This window comes from Thalassophryne amazonica, chromosome 13 (genome assembly GCF_902500255.1).
Source record: "Thalassophryne amazonica chromosome 13, fThaAma1.1, whole genome shotgun sequence".
NCBI classification, from domain to species: Eukaryota; Metazoa; Chordata; class Actinopteri; order Batrachoidiformes; family Batrachoididae; genus Thalassophryne; species Thalassophryne amazonica.
Window position 1 is genome coordinate 48,304,977 of NC_047115.1, and position 21,458 is coordinate 48,326,434.

At 39.2% G+C, this 21,458-nt stretch overlaps 1 protein-coding gene across 1 annotated transcript in view; it reads right to left on the reverse strand.

Annotated features, from left to right (window-relative positions):
* Positions 1 to 21,458, reverse strand: part of LOC117523030 (neurexin-1a-like) — a 976,202-nt gene that overhangs the window by 558,735 nt on the left and 396,009 nt on the right. Inside the window, exons 12-13 of the mRNA XM_034184449.1 lie at positions 4,105 to 4,308; positions 1,328 to 1,354 (exon numbers count right to left, since the gene is read on the reverse strand). Coding sequence (XP_034040340.1) covers positions 1,328 to 1,354; positions 4,105 to 4,308 — 231 coding nt within the window. The remainder of the gene's footprint in view (positions 1 to 1,327; positions 1,355 to 4,104; positions 4,309 to 21,458) is intronic.

The following is a 21,458-nucleotide window of genomic DNA, read 5'->3' on the forward strand; positions in this document are numbered from 1 at the left end:
AGTAGTGTTTTCTGCTGATAATATCCTTGTCTTTACTTTGTCCAATTACTTATGGCCTTCAGAAATGGAAAGAATGTTTAAATGGGCTGTAATTCCTAAATTTGCAATGTGAATTTTTTGGTAAACCCCTTGATTAAGTGATAGGAGTTGAACTACCAATGTATCATCATGGGTTTGAGTCCTGGGCCTGTTTCATAAAGCAGTCTAACTTGTGTAGTGGAATAAACTCAGTCAATTCATCTTTTGACATTAGTCGTTGCACAAAGCGCTAAAAGGCATCTATCATGTAATACCCACTTGATGGAGGAGAAAGGAAGGAGAGGCTTCCGCCGGGAGCGGGTGTTCAGAGCGCGGAATAATCCATTGGAGATGGATACGGACGCCGAGGTCAGGAGCGGTTCTCCTCTGCTGAGGTGGACTCAGCCATGTTTGTAGCAGATGGACCAACCAGGAAGTAAACAAAACTGGTGTACATTGGAGGCATTTCTTGGCAACTGCAGTCGCGAGGCCACTATGACTGTGAAAATCGTTGACTAACGCAAAATGGCTAATCTACAAATTTAGCAATCGATGTGAAACTGAGATTAGATGGATAATGATGGTTGACTAACCTTAGTCAACTAAGTAAGCTTAGTAGACTAAAACATTAGACTGCTTTATGAAACCTGGCCTGATTTACTCTACCTCTGTATCCTGGGACAAGACCCTTCATCTGCATCGTTTCAGTCCACCCAGCTGTAATTGAGTACTGGCTTTGGTGGCGGAAGTAACCTGACTGGCATTCCTTGACAACCAGGGGGAGTGGTAGACTCATTTGCTTCACGCTATGGAATCCGTAAATAAACACCGGCAGGAATAGACCTACTGTATGTAGAACCTAATTAAAGCTGAAAAATCTACAGTATAAGCAACATCTCAATTGTATAATTCAACCCATTGTGGTGGTATACAGATGCAAAAATTTCTTTAAAAAAGTGCTATTCTCTTTATACTTATGGACCTGACTGTAATTACCTGGCCCCATTGGATATGTCATCATTTCAAGCCTCCCTCCTTCTACTCAACATCACTGTGATCTATTGGAACTTTTCAAATTGTTAATGTTGATGCAAGATGCAAGCCAGACTTACTCAATTTTGGCACATTGCTTGAATTGTTCTTAGCCATACCTTTACAATATTTAACTGTCCGGAATGTATAAAAGCTGCACAAAAACATAGTTCATTCATCAAGCCAAATTTCCACAGAGAAACAGTCCAAAAATATAATAAGCACAAAGTGTCGAGAATATGTAAACGAAAAGAAAGAAAGGTGAACGGTGACTTACTGGAGGTACAGTTTATCCTCATACAATCTAGATGGGGAAGAATAGATGAGAGATAAATCCATCTTTCAACGTTACAGCTGCAGACATCATTAAAGCATACAGTCCACCCTCTGGGGACACACACACTGACACTCTCTCATCCTCTGATGCTCTCACCCGTTGCCCCAAACTGCAATGAACCAGTAAAAAGCACCACGACACAGTTGTGCCCAAGAGGCATAGCACGGTTAGAACCACTACAGCAATGTCAAATCCATAGCGATGAGGATTAATTAAAATATATGCTTTTGATTTGTGTGTACAGTATGTGTGTGTGTGTATATATACCTTAAAACAAAGCATCAAAGCAACGATTTTTATATACTGCCAGATGACTACGAGCATCAGAGTTTGGTCAAGGTCAAGCAGGGCCACATGGGAGGTATTTCAAAAGTTGACTCTTTTGCTATTATTTATCAGCAACAAGTGAATCATTGGGTCCATCACGCTACAGCTTAAAGGTAATCAATCTCTTCCAACTATGTTTATTTTTGCATGTTACTGGTTAATTTTACCAACAAAACTGCTTAGTATCTCTTTTAACTGTGTTTTCTGTAGTGTTTCGGTTCTATGTGTTAGCAAATACAGTCCACGTGTAGTCTGTATAGTAGAACAGACCAGCAATACAATCTTGCGCATGCATGAAACTTGCAGTAACAGTTGAAAAACACTGATCGGAAGATTTATAATGCAAAAAGGACAAAATCTGATGGCCATGCTAATAGAAGTGCGAGTACACGTTTAAAAGTGGACCTTTATTTATTAGTTATGGTTTTCGACAAATGAGTAAAGATTACTTTGGAATCTTACTATTTACATAAAATTTATAAGCTTAGCTGAGCTAGAAAATGGTATTGTATGAATGATCATGTTATCGAGAGTGAAAATATTTTTTTATTACCACAATCATTTGTATGGAGAATTACTTGAACCACCCAAAAGAATGACACTGCCTATGAAATGATTCGTTGAGTGTATCCATTATCATAAAGTTGTTGTAATTTATTTATAACCAACATAGGTTGCATAAACCATGAGAAAATGCAGACATCCAACATGTTTTCCATTATTTCTTTTACATCAACTGGACATATAGCATGTCTTCAATTCAGATTTCCTTTTATTGCTTATCAAATCAAATTGCATCCCATGAATTACAAATAAGTGTTTAAATTTGACAAAACTAATTGAGTTCATGTCTGTGATTTACTGCACTGGAGTACACACTACGCTGATATTCTCATTGGTCTTGACCAGTGGGAATTCCTTCCATTTCTCCACAGATGTAAAAAGGTGTCAGAATGAAATCTTGGCAGATATTATTACAGTTCCAGGAGAAAACACTGCATTTCATGTGTTCTTGTTATACTAGAAATGGACTGGGCTCCTTTAAATGAATGATTATATGCTATGCAAAACTACATTTGTACTTCCAGCAAAACTATTACACTCCTATTTGTTTGCCTGATTCCTATTTGTTGCTAATGAGTAACGATTGTGGTGATCCTACTCCAGCAGATGTGCTTCCGATTACCGTTAGACTGCTAAGATGACTACACATTGTTCCGCAGTGTGAGACAAATGCTTGCACAGCAATGTGACAAAAGGCATCTATTTTTGCATGTATTTTATTTATTTAGTTTTTAATTCTCTCTGTTTGCTCTTGTTTTGCTCTGAAATAAAGGTGACCCGAATCGATACCGTTCCCCTCCTTCCCATTTGGCCCTGCCCATCGTGTGTTGTCAACCACAGCAGAAAAGTGGTCGCAAACAGCCAGAGATCAACGCCAGCCGACCCTTACGGGGAATGCTTCGCTTTTCAAGGGTGGCAGGGACAAACGCGGAAGTGTAAAATGTGTCAAAGATAAACCAGAAGTAAACAAAACTCAGTGGCCTGTTTGATTTTTCAGAGGGCATCTTCTCCTGCTCAGATCATCCGACTTGTCAGCCCTGTCAGCGAGTGACGCGGTCGTCTTTTTCTGGGTTGCCTACGTGCTTCCTTAAGTTTGACAGCAAACACATAGGCTGTCTGCTTTGTATGCGCAGATAAACAGCTCAGCTTAGGCAACCCATTTCTGTTTAGCCAGTGGAAAGGAGAAATAGATGGCTATCATTTATGCGGCGCTGCTCCGCGTCGAGTTATCAAAGTTGTCACGGGAATCACGCGATCGTATGTGTGCGTCTGCTTTCATTTTGCCCTTAATTTTCTGTGTCTTTGCTGCAGGCAGCGGGAGGTGGGTGGGGAGAGGCGGGGGTGAGGGGGTGTCTTTCTATGGGCTCATTTGAGCTGTTGGTTTAGGTGCAATGATGCATTCCTGCTGCACTGATTAAAATGCACACGTGATAAGTTTGCATGTGCACACGTGTGGAAAGGCGTGGAGCTCGATTAAAAACTGCATCTTATTAGGAGTCCCTTGTAAGCAGTGGAGGGAAACATCCACACCTGCACTTTGAGGGGTGGTTCGTTTGGGAGAAACAGAGATGTGTGGAATTTGTTATGAGGTTCAGCGAGCATTCCCCGGCAGGGCAACAACAGCCACGCGCTCAACTGGCTGTGAGCGGAGAGCCGCAGACTTTGGCCATTGAAAGCCTCTACCATCTCTTTCTATTCAATACACATATATACAATAACACATATTCCATACTTGGCAAAGACGTCTGTTAAATGTATGTGGAAGTGTTATAAGCTCAATTTAACACTTGAGTGTGCTGCTTGAGGAGGTGCAACCGAGGCGTTACCTAAATTGACAGTCAGGCGGACGCGGCCGCTCTCCAGCTCGAGACGCAGGGTGTCAGCAGAGTCTCGGGATGTGGTGGCTATTAGGATGCCGTAGGCTCGCTGAGAGCGGAAGCGCAGTGACACATCCTCAGCTTCTGTGTGCATCACCACAGGCAGCTGCACCTTCATAAACTTGCTGCCGTCATAGCTGAGGATGGTGGCCTCTGCAGAGACAACGAGGAGGAAAACAAGATGAGTGATTAGGAAAATGTTGGCGCCATCTGAATGTGGCTCTCTGATTAGAAATATCCAGTGAGAAAGGCCTGTCTCTTTCTATTACAAACACAGAACTGCTAACGGTGGTGCAACAATTCATTGTGATACAAATTATGCAATGCAACATTGTGGCAATGTGCAATCTAAAGCAGGGGATTTTCCTGAAGATTATAATACACCTTCTACCTGTGCAGGGGCAGATCCAACTTCAAAAGAAGGGGTAGGAGTGGGGGGGGCTTACTAGGGTGTGCCAAAGGCATAGTTCAAACAATTTCCATAATCTACAGCCACTTTTAATACAAAATTTTAAAATACTGGAAATCTTCCAATTCTGCATGTAACAACATTCATCAATCAGCCTTTGTTCAAGACCTGTCCCATATTTTCTCACACGTTTTGGTCAGCGGCCCTGTGGAGTGCATGTTCACCCATCAACAACAGTATTGTGACCACTGGCTTAATATTGTGAAGGTTCCCCATTTGCCATCAAAACAGCTCTGACCATAAATGCATAAGTCTACTTGATCTCTGAAGGTGTTCTGTGTTATTTGGCACCAATATGATAGCAGCAGATCAAGCAACTGATCTGGTCTGTGTCAGTGTGACCCCGTCAGATCTCAGAAGCTAAGCAGTGCGGGACCTGGTGAGTACTTGGATGGGAGACCTCTTTGGAACTCCAGCGGCTGTGTGTGTTTCTCCAGGTAAAACTGGGGTTGCATCAGGAAGGGCGTCAGGCGTAAAACTAATACCGCCAAATACCAAATACCAAAATAACAAATGCCAAATACCAATGCGGATCTGGGTGTATCCACTATGGCAACCCTAAACACAAAACAGGAGCAGCCAGATGAAAAACACCAACATGGTAGCAGCAGATCTTTATATTGCATTGGACCATTAGACCACCGTCACACTCCTACAAATGCGCACAGACCAAGCCAAAATCAGCCGGAATGTAAAAAAAAAAAAAAAAAAAATCATGCCACATCTTGGAGGACAGCCGTCCAAATACCCAGACTCTGCTTGGCTTGGACCTGCCCCAAATGATTCATGCATATGCCGTGCGAATGAGCCTCTCAATGCAGTACAAATGTAGGTGGTACACAGTGAGAGTACCTGGACTTTTGCCAGGATACAGTAAGAACAGTAAGAATGCACTTACAAGCCATACAATTGCGGTTGGATTGCGGGTCTGGCAGAATAGATTCCAGCAGCACCCGAGGTGCACTCAAATTTCCACTACTATGGTACATTCAGGGACATTCGGGATGTTCGACCAGGCGAAAGCAAGCCAAACATCCCCCAAATGCAATCAGAATGTCACTAATGCTGTGTTGATGCCATTCAATTGTTTAGAATACAGTCAGATGGCAGATCGATGGTTGTTCCATCTTGACTGCGCCAAGACTGTTTTGAACATGAGCAAACATTCAAAGCATGCCATGCGAATGGGCCCGATTGTTTAGACTGCTCTGAGAATGCTGTCCAACGTTTTCAAAATGCAACTCAACGCTTCCAACTTCCCGATTTTTCATTCAGGCACCATTCAGCCTCATTTGAGCTATGTGTGACTGGGTCTAAGGGCCACCCTTTGTGCCCCTTTGGCTGCCCATGACCTGGTTCACTGGATTCCCTTCCTTGGACCACTTCTAGGTGGTATTCAGCCCTACAGACTGGTAACATCCCACAGCAGCTGCAGTTTTAGAGCTATTTTGCCCAGTCATCTAGCCATCACAATTTGGCCTAGTCACAGTCGTTCAAGTGTTTTTACATCTCCATTCTTTATGCTTTCAACATCAACTTTGAGGACATATTGTTAAGTTGCTGCTTAATATGTCCAACCCACTGACAGGTCCACTGTAATGACATAATCAGTGTTATTCACGCCACCTTTCAGGGGTCACATGTTATACCGAATTGGTGTCCATGTACTGGAAATTATTATTTTGTCAGGATTTGTTGCAAAAAACTAAAACAAAAAGACAGACAGTCATAGTGGCACCAGCTTACGTAAGTTAGACCACACATCTAAGGCACAAGTCTAGTGGCATTTTATATTGATGGCACAGAACAAGTGGTGAAGAGATGCAGAAATGGTTTGGATTTGCTGCAATATAATCCATCCATTTTCCAAATTCACTTAGGGGTCACCTGGGGGTTGGAGCAGTCACTGGGTGAGAGGCGGGGGTACACCCTGATAGCCTGCAAGTCTATCATAGGCCTGACACAAATTGACAAATAAACTCATTTACACCCTCACTCACACCAACGGTCAAGTTAAAATCACCAATTCACCTAACCTGGATGTCTGTGGAAGTGGGAGGAAACAAAGCACCACGAGGGGACCCACACAACCGAGAACATACAAACAAACAGTCGTGCTTACCACTAAACCACTGTGCTGTTGCTACTTCTAGAATGGTATATGTTAAATAAATCTGAAACAAATTTTTGAATAGTTCCATATGCAATCAGTGTTAACACAGCAAAAATGATCATGTAGTTATTCTCTATAGAGAGGTATGTTTAATCACATTCCAAAACTACATTTCTGCCTACTCTCGGTGAGTGGGAGCATCAGACGGAGCTCCTTCTGGATGCCAAAACCTATCATATTGTCTGTAAGTCCAGACATCCCATTAAGAAACACTCATTCGGGCAGGTTGTATCTGTGATTTATATCTGTCAATCACCACCTCAGGTCCATAGTCAGAGGTTAGGGCTGGAACAGAGATGGACGAATACGTTGAGAGCACTGCTCTGGCTCAGCAACCAGTGTTATGAAAAAATGTTCACACTACTGCTGACTGAGCCTCGGTCCCGCCTGTTGATGTCTCGCTCCATTTTCCATCACTTGTAAACAAGATATATGAAGTCCTTCACTTGGAGTTGTAATGTCACACAAGTACAAAATACTGTATTTACTGCAAAGATCATAACCTACAGGCATTATGTTTGTGCTATACCTGTCCACAATACTGTAAATGGATTTATATAGGTTTCTCATTCTGTGAATATAAGACAAAACAATATTTTTGCTGTAGTTCAATGACAGCAAAGAAAGGATACCCTGTCTGTGTGTGTGTATTACAAATCTGAAGTCATAAAAAAAAACCCATCAAACCAGGCATCAATAGATAATGATCTGATAATTTGGTAGACTGCTCTTGTTCACATGACAAGCCCATTAAATGGAAGTTCTATAACACAAAATCAATAACTGCTAAAACACAGTTGCCATCAGGGAATACCATGGGCACAGTTCTACACTCTTCTATATATTCTATCTGTATCTCAATGTATTGTGTTTTACTGTATTGGAAGAACTTGAGTTGCAGGTAATGCTCTGCAGGAGATTTCAATCCTTCCACAGATGAATGATAAAGATGTTGGCATAATTATTACCTAGGAGTGCCTCTTTGTGTATGTTGAATGTGATATTGTGCATTGTAGCTTTGTGTATGTTGAATGTGATAGTGTGCATTGTAGCTTTGTGTATGTTGAATGTGATATTGTGCATTGTAGCTTTGTGTATGTTGAATGTGATATTGTGCATTGTAGCTTTGTGTATGTTGAATGTGATATTGTGCATTGTAGCTTTGTGTATGTTGAATGTGATATTGTGCATTGTAGCTTGTGTATGTTGAATGTGATATTGTGCATTGTAGCTTTGTTGTATGTTGAATGTGATATTGTGCATTGTAGCTTTGTGTATGTTGAATGTGATATTGTGCATTGTAGCTTTGTGTATGTTTGAATGTGATTTGTGCAATTGTAGCTTTGTGTATGTTGAATGTGATATTGTGCATTGTAGCTTTGTGTATGTTGAATGTGATATTGTGCATTGTAGCTTTGTGTCTCAATGAAAGCACAACACTATACTGCAAAAAACAACCAACCAACAATATTCTGACAGTTGGGGTTCTATAAAAAGACTGTAAAATGATAATAAAACCTATTCAGTAAGATATTTTTCATTATTATCACTTTACCGAGGTGTTGCTAGGCCGGTATCGTAGATTTACGTTGATGCTACCTGGCTATACCTGCCCGCTGTGCATATACAAATGACGTCATAGCGCGCAGCCCAAGAGCTGTCCGCAGAGGGGGGGTGGGGAAACTGTCCGCAGAGGAAAAGATGAAAAGGCGAGAAGTGTGTTTTGGTCCCAATATGGATATTCCGGATGATTTTCTCATGGATAGTACGACAATGAACAGCAGCTAAAGCAGCCAGCTTGATGAGGACGCACTGCCAAATTTGGAGAGTCGTGCGCCAGCTGACATGACAAAAGTTAAGTGAGCCAACTTTTTATATACGTGTTACATGTTGTGTATCTCAGTAAAAAGTGACAATAATGCAAATAACATGCTGTTGTCGTGCGGTATGCATTTTCTGAGTCCCTCCATTCATGCCCAGTCGCCCGCAATGACAGATATTCGCGCGAGTTAGACAAATATCTGTCATTTTGGGTGACTGGGCATGAACGTCGGGACTCAGAAAATGCATACCACATGACAACAGCATGTTATTGTACTATTATATTTTATAATATACATGTAAATTTTATTGATATTTTATGTATTTTTAAAATCAAGAAAAAAATCTGGAAAATAAATTTAAAAATCTGTGCAATTGCACTGTTACACTTTATCTATTTATCTATGTATCTATCTCAAAGTTTGGTGAAAACAGGCTTATTATAGTTCAATAAATCAACGAACAGAAGTGTGTGAAATGACCTGTTTGGTACTGACATAATGGTACAGTATGGCTTTATTGGGATACATATAAAATACAAATATCAATAAGTACCTCGGATAACACATGAAGTATAAAACACATTTATTTCCAACGGGTCCTCAAATGATAAGAATGTGATACACACTGAAAATATGTCTCTTGAATTTCTATGATTTAAATATGCACATCAGATGTATATGATCAGAATTTATTCAAATAATAGAATTTTCTTACGTTGTTAATTGGGAAACATAGAAAATTATGAAATTTGGATACATTCTGAACATGTGCAACCAATGGTACATATTTTAGACGTTTTCATTATTCAGCGCACTGGTGGATTACGTACACACACACACACACACGCACACACAGTCTAATCTTGTCACTAGTAATTGCTTCATTTTACTATACACTTTTTCTTCACCAAGTGTCATGTAACAATTACATTGCTCGCAACTGTCTTGTTGTTACAGCCAACAACTTTGTTCTACACCACAAATGCACAGAAGCCTGCAGGAAAAGCAGACCCCCCTAATCATTATTAACCAACTGAAGCAATGGTTTTGACATTAGAGGTGATTAATTGTCTGTCACCTCTGACAGGCTGTTACTGCGTTACACTAATTAAACAAAGAGCAGCAGCTATAAAACAAAATGTTACTTGTTCTTCCAGTTGTCCACGATTGGCAGTTAAACCACTTGCATGTTGTTGCCCTTCCTATGGGTAAAAATTAAGAAAATTTAGCTCAACAATAAAAATTTGAAAGTCAGGTTGTGGGCACAACGCCATCCTGACCCTCTCCAGCCTCACCCTGCTAACCTCATCATGTCTCCAATTCTACACCTGCTCATTGCTCTAGTGCATACATTATTGGCCTTTCAACAATTTATTTCTAATTCTCAGACTTTGTACATATGCATCATTGTGAAAGTTCGACTTTGCTTTCTTTGTGCATACTTATATTACCTTCATTAAGAATACACGCTTCAGAATCTTAGGTACTATGCATAGAAATTGGGAGGCAGTGATCAACATAATAGCACAAAAATGACAACTTAAAAATATCTCTAATGATAAAATAAAATAAGACTTTGAACAAATACAGTAGTGCACACTTAGGGCCCTATCTTGATGGTGGGTGCATATAGCACAAATGCTTTTGGGGCAGATGAGTCCAAATCTACTTTGCTATGTAAAAGGTGCACAGTATCAGTGTAAACAGGGTGCAGGGTGAAAAAATGTAGGATTTATTTGCTTGCAGTAGCAACATTTGTTTTTCGTGTAATATGGAATAAATCATCTGTCAACTCCTTTACAAGCTGGAGTACACTTGGTGCACTGCTATCAAGCCCCAATCTAAGGACATCTGAAATGAAACCAACCCAGTAGTGGAAAATCTTGCAGTTCCTTGAGAGGCCACTTGAGGCTGGCTCCAAAATGGAGTTACTTATCATTGAATTTCATGTTAAAATGCCCAACTTGACAGCAGAAATATACAGCCTGGTAGAAAAAAATGGTTTTGGTTTATACAGTTAATGTTTTCCCTCCATGACAAGTGTATCAGTTTAACATATTTTCCCAGCTACCAAGCTACTGGTTTAGGCCGCAACAAAAACTCCTTTAAACCCTTGAAACAAGGTTAGCCTGTTAGCATTAGCTTCTTTTTTAACAGAGCTATTCCATAGGGTGCCATTCTACTATGTTGCCCATGATCCAAAAAAATTCAAACAATCTGAAATTGCTTAAACTGTTTAATTCAAACTCCAATGGAACAGGATCAAATAAGTTCAAGCCACAGTATCTAGGTATACAATATTTAAAGATGTTTGACCATGACTGAACCCATTAAGACTATGATTAACTGTAAGTTACCATGTACTATCAAAGATTTCAAGAATTTAGAATTTAGATAAAAAAATTTTAACAGTTCAAAAAGTGAATCCCAATTCAAATCTGGTGCTAATGATGGCAATAACTAATATGTATGCCATGATTGTTCAAGATTGCCAAAGATGGATCAAGAAGTTACTATGATGCTTCAAAACGTGCCCCAATTTGCTATTGAGATTAAATTGGAAGGAACAGCAGACTGTGGAATAGCCTGATAACTCTAAAATGGGGGCGTGCTCGGGTTGCATTTGTTCTACCAATGTAATGCAAGGTTTTTACCCACTTTCTACCTATTTACCCAATTATGGGTTAGCCGGACATAAGCGGAGTAAGCACTGCCAAGAAGGTGCCCACCTAGAGCTACTCTTTCTCAGCTTTAAAGCTGCTCTTCAGAAAACCTGTGGGTAACATCACAGAGGGTTTGTCCAGGATATATAGAGTCTATGACTGTTATTAAGAAAACAGACTCAAGAGAGCAGGTTTCTATTAAGTGAATGGATCTACACAAACTCATGAGAAAATGCCAGCAGAGAGCAGCCACCAGAGCTCCCTGAGGTGAAGCAGAAAAGCAGTAAAGAGCTTTCTATTTTTCCATTAGAGCTTATTTTTACATAATTTAGTGCAGTATCCAATTTTGAGTTTTATAGTACTATCGTGTACATGCATCATGATCCTGCTCATGTTAAGTCTATGTGAATATTACTCCAAGTAACTGGAGCACTGCACTTGTAGAGCACAAAGCTCCACCAACACTAGTTTCCAATTCCACAAATTTTTACCTTGGAAACATTTTTCAAGGTCAAAGTCCTGTTAGAAGTGGCTTTACATAAGCTAAATTAGATGTGATCAATATCAGGAGTATGTATTTAGTTCATGCACTTGAATGGACGTTTTTGTATTGTGTTGTCAATTTTTTTCTCAACTTTTTCAGTTTTTGATTTTTTTTCTTTCCAGATAATTTTCACAGAACATTGGTTATATCTGATGTGCACAATTTGCCATAGTTGCTTGATACTTGGTTTCTGACTGATAACTGGAAGATAGACAAACAGGCAATCCATAACAGAAAAATGAGAGTGATTGAGGAACTTTTGATTGACATATTATGCTAAATGTACACCAAATTGGGTTTTCAATACTAAATTCGAATGTCCACAAAATCCAAGCTTTGTCAGGCGATAGTGAGTGCACTTCACATTCAAATATGAGAGTGATGGGGGCACGTTTGATTAAGATCTAATGTAAAATATACATTAAGTGGGGTTTTCAATGTTAAAATTAAATGGCCACAAAATCTGTAATCTGGATCAGACCTGGATCAAACATTGCCAGTTGATAAAGGATACCATCCTATATAATGTATTCAAATATGAAAATAATTTGATCTTTTTGACAGTTATGAATTTTTGAAAATCGTTTCAATGTTAAAGATATGGATTTTTTTTTTCCAATTTTCCAAGTCTTTTCCTGATTTGACTTTTGATGTATGTGTTTGAAAATTTAATCAGTTCTTGCCTATCAGGATATGAATCTTCAGTAAAAATTTCATAGTGATATATGAAGAATTGTGGGCTCCAGGCAGCTCACAATCAAATGGGTGAAAACACAACAGCCTGCTAAAGTTCATTGGTGTAGGTAATCGGTGGGAGTGCTGTAAATGACTTTAGACCAGTTTTTGTTTTTTTTTGTTTTTTGTGGACTATGGTGCAATGAATTTCTGCTTCCACACGACAGCAATCCACCTAACCACACCTAATTTTTGGCCAGCACACTAAGGTCTACACAAACACATTCAGTTGGATGGAAGCTACAATCCATAGTGATCTCTAAGGAAATCAAATTTCAGCATAGTGTTCATATTTGTATTAAGGATTTAATACTAACCATAAAGACAAACTGAAAAATCCTAATTGCGTTATTTAGAGGTTGAATATTTTCCTTCAGCATGGAGTGATTGCATTCACTAAAAGCAGTTGGTGGCTGTCTGAGGAAATGCTGGAGAGATTGTTTCACACCGGCAGGAGGCTGTAACAGCATTTCCGGCAGTGTAACTAAACCATAACCCAATAAGAAAGCCATTAGTAAAGCTGTAGTGCTGAGACGTCTGGAAGCGGAGTTGGTGGGATGGGAGATGGAGAGCGTCGGGGTGATAGGGGTACCAATGTGCACACACCACCTCATCACCACTTCTTCATCGCACACAACCAATGTCACATCTATCCCCTGAGATGACTCCGTCACATTCTTCACCCAAATCCAATTTCTCCATGCCCTCCTGGGGTAATGCTACAGATGACAGGGGTATGTGACAAACGAGTTCTCACTGCTAAAGCGTCTGCTCCTTGCCAGGCGGTTATACTTTGGAAACTGTTAGCAGGCGGCAGGAAAAACGCGAGTAACTGCTGAAACTTGACTTTTTTTCCCCTTTTTGAGTGAGAGATTTTTAAGATTTTGTATGGCAGTGTACCTTCAGTTCTTATGTAAAATGTCAAAATTTATCATTTATTGTGGTAACTCTGGAAACATGCACAGTACTCTTCAAAAACCATCAGCAACAGTTAAAAAAAAATTGTAAAGCAAAGACGCTGCAAAATTAATGGGGATAATCTAAATAGTAAATTATTTATCCTGCTGAGCACTAAAGATCGCACACGTGCGTGTCCGCGCTTGTGCTTTCGGCTGCTCTAGTTTGCTCTATGTCAGTGGATTTGGTATGGACCTATATCAGTGGCAGCTCTGTGGGTTCAAGTGGTTGCAACCCCACCACCCCCGCCCTTCCCTCTAGCTACTGTATTCAATATAGCCACAGACATATCTGTACAGAATCAAAAGCTGCCATAATGTTCCACTTTTAACAAAGAACTGACTCTCCAGACATTTATAAGGCCAGAATGCCTTAAGTTGACAGACTGTGTTATCACTTGACCTGAGGCCAGATGCAGAAAGCCCCCACCTTCTCACAGTGGGGGCTACAAGTCACTACAGTAGTCACTACAATGTCTCTTGAATGTCTCTACAAGTCTCCTTATACAGGTACACGTCTGATGGCCAGGTCCAGGAAGTCTTTAAAGTCTTAAAAACCTGGGCCCGTATCCACGAAGCAGCCAAAGGCTAAAAATAGTTCCTAGTGATGTTATTCTAAGAAAATTCTTAGAATTCCTCAAATTCTTAGAAATTTCTTAGAATTTTCCCTTGGTAAGATGAAAGCTGTCCGCAAAGCACTTTAGGCCTTAAACTGGTAAACTGGCATGAATAGGGAGGAGGACTTTTAAAAGCCTAAGAGTGTCTGAAGCAGACGAGATGACAGAAAACAGAGAGGTAGCAGAGATATTCTCCGTATGTAGGATGACAGTGAGTCAGTAATATGCTCCTGGCTTGATCTACGTAATTATTTTATGTTAATTTTCTGTCTTAATGTAGTTATAATTTTTAGGTTCTTGTTATCATATACACACTGTTAATATTATCATGTTTATTATTATTATTATTAGTGGTATTATTAATATTGTTATTTTCTTTTATTATTACTTCTATTTTGTCATTTGATTTTCAATAGACCATAATAGAAATAAGTGTTTTCATTTTCTTGTGTCGTGCATGTATTTTTAATGCATTTACAATTATATTATGTAGTCACAATGAACGTACTAAATAAACTCACATACACGCGCTTTTAATATAAAGCTGCTCAGCATGTGAATGACGTACGCTCAAATGTTTTCAAGCTGTGTAACAGTTCATTTAATTTTGCTGAGCTTCATCATCATAACAAAGTTATCCTCACGATTACATGTCTTGATTTCACTGTCCATTCATGACTAGGAGGGCGGACCGCATTTTTTTTAAATTTGTCCTCCCCTTTCTGTGACAGCCACTCACAGCTGGAAGAGGACTGAGTCATACCTAGCAACAGGGTCAACCCTGCCTCCTCACAAAGATAGGAGTTTCTGGCTCCTCATTGTTCAGAGTTGCTCTCAGACACCCCCCTGGCTCACTCTTAGCTAAGACAACTTGCCAGGGAATTTTAGGCTAAGTTAGGAACTCTTTGAGAGGGCTTTAAGTTGGTTCATGGATATGGGCCCTGGATCTTTGTCTTGATCCAGGACAATCTGATTCCTCAAGCACTACAATCAGAGTATCCAATGATTCACCAACTACCACTCCAAACATCCACAAAGATGGTGATTTCATGGATCATATTAACAAACAACCAAACCCCCCCAAAAAACAGAGGTCTATCAGGGTAATAATAATAATAATAATGATAATAATAAAAGAATAGCATCTTCAAAGTAACCCTTTCCCACCAACAAAGGCAGCTAGGCCACAAGTTTTCACATCCCTAACCAACATCTAATCCACGCAAGCATTGATCTGTGTAGGAGCCGGAACACATCCCTGATGAATGCCAGTTGTCCCTAAGAAAAATTGAGTTTCTGCCCTCACACCACACGATGCATGGCTGGCTCACTGGGAATCCTACAAATTGCCAGTATTTCCCAGACTGCAGAACAGTGAAGTTTAGGAAATTCCAAACTTGGCCCTTCTCTGACATAATCTAAACTGCCCCCCCCCCCCCCCCCAAAAAAAAAAAAAAAAAAAAAAATACAACATATCTGTCCTGACCAACCAGTAGATGATGCTGAAATGGTACTGTGGACAGTGTGACAGGTATTTGGGCATTCTCAGGCATTTACTGTAAGTCTTTTCTAATTTGACGCTGAAAAAGCAGGTGAAGGACGGCACCCTTTGAAATCTCACTAGAGGGATGTAAGATGAACTAACATCACGCCACAGACACACACATACATGGATGGGCATTCAGACAGGTGCACGTGCACACACACACACACACACACACACACACACACACACACACACACACACACACACACACACACACACACACACACACACACACACACACACACACACAAGGGTGTGCAGAACACATTTCTATAGGTCAAACACAACGGTGGTAGAGAACCACATTGATGCAAGAACACTGTTTTGTTGCTCAAAATATATGCACAGTATTTCTGTCCAGCACATCAGTCTGGATCCACCGACTCCCCCTGGTAATGATGTCAGTCCAACACAGGTTACTTCCCCTGCCAACTCCTGTATCCATTTACAGCTGGGTGAACTGAGACAATGCAGATTAAGTGTCTTGTTGAAGGACACACATGTAGCATGATTGGAATCCAAACCCAGGTCTACATACTGGCAGACCAGCTCCTTATCCACTGAGCTAACTGCTCTAAAATAATGGGAGGTTCAGTCAATAATAAATTTCATCCGTGATGCCACCTCTGCTGATATCTGAGGTTACCTCAACTACCATGAATAAAATAATTTCAACAATACAGAAACTGCCATGCGAGAGAATCATTACCTAATGCACTGTGAGACCCTGTCACATAGCCAGCCCTGGAAGCTCAGACATTTTTAACAGCCCTCCTGTGCACAATATCAAAATGAACTGCCTTACGAGAAGCCTTACGCTTCAGTCTGTGCCATCCCAGTGGGAGACCGTCAAGGGGGAGACGGAGCATACCGGAGAAAACCAAACACTCATTGTCTGTCTTGTAAGGCACGGGAAAACGCCACTTTCTGATTTTCACAAGGAGTGATTGGAGGAGCCACTTTCATCGAAGTAACAAATAAGGCTATGGCACTAACAAGCCAGAATAATGGCAGACAAGCAGAGAGTTCCTCCGCCTGTCTCCCCAAGGAGTGCAGGCTCTGCAGAAAGGAGAGCTGTCAGCCGCATGTCACAGGATTAGGATGTCCCAGAAGTATCAGGGCAGTCAGCCCAATCCAATTCAAATTGTGCTGGAAACAACTGCCATAGGCTTTTGGAAAATGTATGTTCAACATTCATAATAAACAGCAGGAAATGGCTGAGAGAGATCATAAATAATTCAAAGCACGCTTATGTCTTCTTCACAGGAGTCTTCTTTGAGCTTCTTTCCCACTTGCATGGAATTCCGTGGATCACCTGACAATTTTCCATTTTGGTGTCATGTGGGGAAGAAAGAAGATGACAGAATGACGATGATGTAGTGACTGCTACATTTCTACCCATGTTGTTTTTTCCTTTGGCATGTGGAAACAATGTCAAATTATTATTATTATTCTTTGTAAAAAAACCCAAAACAAAACAAAAAACTGCCAATTAAATTCTAGAGCGACAGAGAAATTATGGCGGTAAACGTAAGGAAATAGCATAATTCTGGGCCAGCTTCACATCTGCTACCCTGTTTGGCTGCATGACCATACGGAAACTTCATTAAGGCAATGGAATGAGAGCAAGACAAGAAATTGGACCAATGAGTCTCTTCAGAATGTTAAAATATGCAAATCTAGTAGCTACTGTCAGGAATGCACAAAGGACACAATGGTAAAGATTCACAATGAGCACAACTATTCCAATGCCCACTGAAACTGTTAAAGGGCAATTCTACTTTAATATATATGTCATAAAGGATTCCAAACTGAATGGAATACAATCAGAAAGGAATCACTAACTCCATAGGTAGTCCATAGGTAGTGTTTACATTGCCAAAGTAAGTTACATAAGAATGTACACTTATTGAATATGTTATACAGGGGTCAAAAGTTAAAGTCACTCCAATTTTGGTAAAAAATGATACAAATTATTGGTTGAGTTAATAGCACTTTAAAAAGGAATAGTTTGCACCATCTGTCATGGTTAATTATCATGTTACGAGGTAGCATATGTCATAGAATCAAATGGATGTCGACCTTGTTTGACCTTTACTTTGGAGACCAAGCATTCAACACATGGAAATAGAGACTGGAATGGATGTCACGTGACTACGGCAGCCACTACTAAGGGTGGAGAGAGCGCCTTGAGCCGGTTAAACAGAAGCGAAATGAGGAGAAAAAGGCACCCAGTGCTTCACCATCAACTGCACAATCTACATAAAAAAAATTCTCCAATACTAAAATGAACTGTACAATAGCCTTAATGTAATTATGTAAAACAAATGTCTATTTTAAAGTCATTATGTTGCAATTTAATATCAATATACTGAGACTACAACTCAACGCCATAAGTTATTTTCATTAAGCTGCGTTCACATGCATACAAATACGGAAACAAAAATGTTTAAATATATATATAGATACTTGCAGTTGTTGTTTAATATGTACATGGTGGTCACAGGCAGCATTTAAATTTTAACAGTGTGGTTGGAGGGGATGGAGGAGGTACTTTACCCTGACTGAGGGTCAAAAGTCATAAATTCTGAATGGCTTTATATCTACTTGTAATAAAATGTTAGTAAAAATCATATAGATGTTGTTGTCATTAAAAGACTAGCAGTAATATTATAGTGGAAAAAGCAGCAAGGTAAATGACCACAATGGCAAGGCATACTTCAGATTTATATTTTAATACATAAGGATTTTTTATCCAGGCATGTATGGGTTCATTAGAGCTTTTAATGAGCATGAATACAACTTACAAGGCCTCATTTATAAAAATCCATGGAGAATTATGACGACAAAAAAAAAAACAAACAAAAAAAAACAAAACAAAACAAAACACAGTAAATTCCCCAAACACAGTAAAATCCCCAAATTTCCACACTTTATATAAAACTTTTTTCCTACCCAGACATGTATGGGTTCATTAGAAAGAGCAATTAAAGGGCTTTAAAACAAGTCTACTTTTATTAAAATCTGTTAACAAATAGCGACAATAGAGTGAGAAAAGCAGCACAGTTTGTCATAATTTCCAAAGATTTCTGCATTTTACATAAAAGTATTTTTTTTTTCACCCACACATGCATAGGTTCATTGGAAAGAGCTTTCAAAAGGCTTTAAAACAAGCCTACATTTATTAAAATCCGTTAAGAAATAGCGATGCTAGTGCAAAAAAAGCGGTCAGTTTATTATTGATGATCGGCACATCTCCACCCTTAGTAATGTTGCCTTCCTGTCCTGAGCGACGCTAATAGACTGAGGCGCGCATGTCCATTCCAGTCTATATTTCCATGATTCAACACAGTCAAAACTATTCCATTTATTAATTTTTTAATTTCAACCAATAATTTACATCACTTTTTTTTTTTTTTTTTTTTTACCAAAATTGGAGCAACTATAACTTTTGACCCCTGCACAAACTGAAACTGATCTTTGTCACCATTTGCGCTGTTTTTACCCCATAACTCCAGAACATTCAGTCATAGATAGTTCAAACTATACCTTTTTGGAATCATTATGATCAGACAAATAATGTGGTATAGTTTTCTTTATTAACCCCATTAGCCCATTACAGGTCAGCTCCAGGATGGCTCCATATCTGAAAATAAACATTAGTTAATTTGGAATATGTGTGCCAAATTCCATGCTTTTATCACAAAATGAACAATTGTTTTGCTATATTGCCCCACTACTATACTTTTTCATTGTTCAAACTGCAGCTAGATTTTACCGTAATAAAGGGAGCAGCAGAATCATACTGCGTAGTTATGTCCAGTGGTGGGCACAGCTAAACAAAAAGGTAGCTTTGATAACAGATAATCAGCTAACTGAAAAGTTAGCTGATTTTATAAAGCTAAACTGATAAACCACCCAAAAATTTATCGGAAGCTACAGATAACCAATAACTTCTAGTATTGTCTCCGGTACACTTGCAATTACTAACAAGCTGATTTTGAGTTTTAACACCACAATCACTTCTGGTAGCATCAAAGGCAACCACAGACCCAAACAATGAGTCAGCACTTCTGTCGTTGAGCACCCTGCCCACTGCTGGAAGCTCCTGTTTACTACATAACTTCAAGCAGTAAAACAGTTGAGAGGAGCAGTGAAGCTCAACTCTCTACTCAATAGCAGTGTCACTGTGACGTGGAGGTCTTGTAAAATAAAGCAGTGCTGACTTATGGTTTTGATTTATAAATACAATTTATACCGATAGAATAACTCCATTAATGTCAATTCTGTCATTTGTACAAAGTTAAAATACAACATATATCTTTTAATTTTAAATAATGCACTAATTCTGATGTTTTATAACAAACACAGACAGATGCCAAAGGGATTATGGCTAAAATGTGCCTCCGCTAACACTGATTGGTTGACTCATTCATTCTATGTAAAAACCAACATGTTAATGTGAGGTGTGTGTTGATGTTTACATGTAAATATGTTTTTGTAAAATATGCCTTTTTTATTTGTAAAAAAAAAAAAAAATATTTGCAAAAAGCCAAAAAGTCAAGTTATTTGACAACCATCTGATATAACTGGGGTCAAAATAAATAGAACACTGCCATCTACTGGTGTCCAGACACTCATACTGCCATGAACACTACTGGCCAGTAGATGACAGTAGAGACAGTGAAAACTTACCAAAACAAAATTCCAGATAATCCGTGTCTGCTACGTTTAAGATACGTGCAGTTGAATAAATGCAAACTGAATTTCAGACAACGTATATATATTACTCTGGAACAAAGATGACAGTGTTTGACATAAGCAGGATTCTAAATAGCAAACAGGAATCGATTGCAATGATTCCAATTGAAAATAATGGAGAAACAACCTGGGTTTCTTCTGGCATTTTTACATAAAACAAAACACAATAACATAAATCTATAAACCCAGAGAATATATGCATATATTCTATTCATATATTCATGTATTTTAGGCACAATATACAAAGGGTTTAATGCTGTTGTCCGTGTGGAGCCTGATCAGAGCATTTCAAATGCATTTCTGCTGTTGTGAATGTACTGAGATTACCCATAATGCACCTGGACACAGCATGTGCACACTAAAACCTTCAAAATTAGTGCATTACTTTAAAACTAAAACATATATCTCATATTTTCACTTTATAAAACTTCAGGCGTGACATTAAGTTAAATAACTTGTCCGAAATTAGTTTGGTTAAAATTTTAACCATAAGGTAAAACTGTATGCCTCTGGATGACTTGGGTGATATTGCCAGCGTATCAGTATGGGGTCAAAATAAATGAGCTTTTTTCTTTTCTGTGACCAGTTCTCCTTTACCTGCAGAGGATAGAGCAGTTTCTTCTGGAACCAGCTCTCCTCTGTTTGCAGAGGATAGAACTGCACATTTACTGCAAACCATTTAACAGGTAGGTACTCAACTGATTTTAAACTTAATAAATGTTTGTGATTGTAAAGCTTTGTTCACCACGCTTCCAAAAATATGTTAGCGGTCTAAATATTATTGGATCTAAACTTACCGGAAGATAATTGGTCCGACGATTGTTTTCAAAGTTATCTGAAAAGCTAATCTGATAATGAAAATATTAGCTTTGATAATTAGCAGTTAGCGAATTAGTGGAACTGTGCCCACTACTGGTTATGTCTTTTTTACTTCCTTAAGGAGGGCTGGTGGTTCATGCACATTATGGAACAACTCCTTGTGTTTGTTTCTTTGAATTGAAACAGTCAAAGATGTT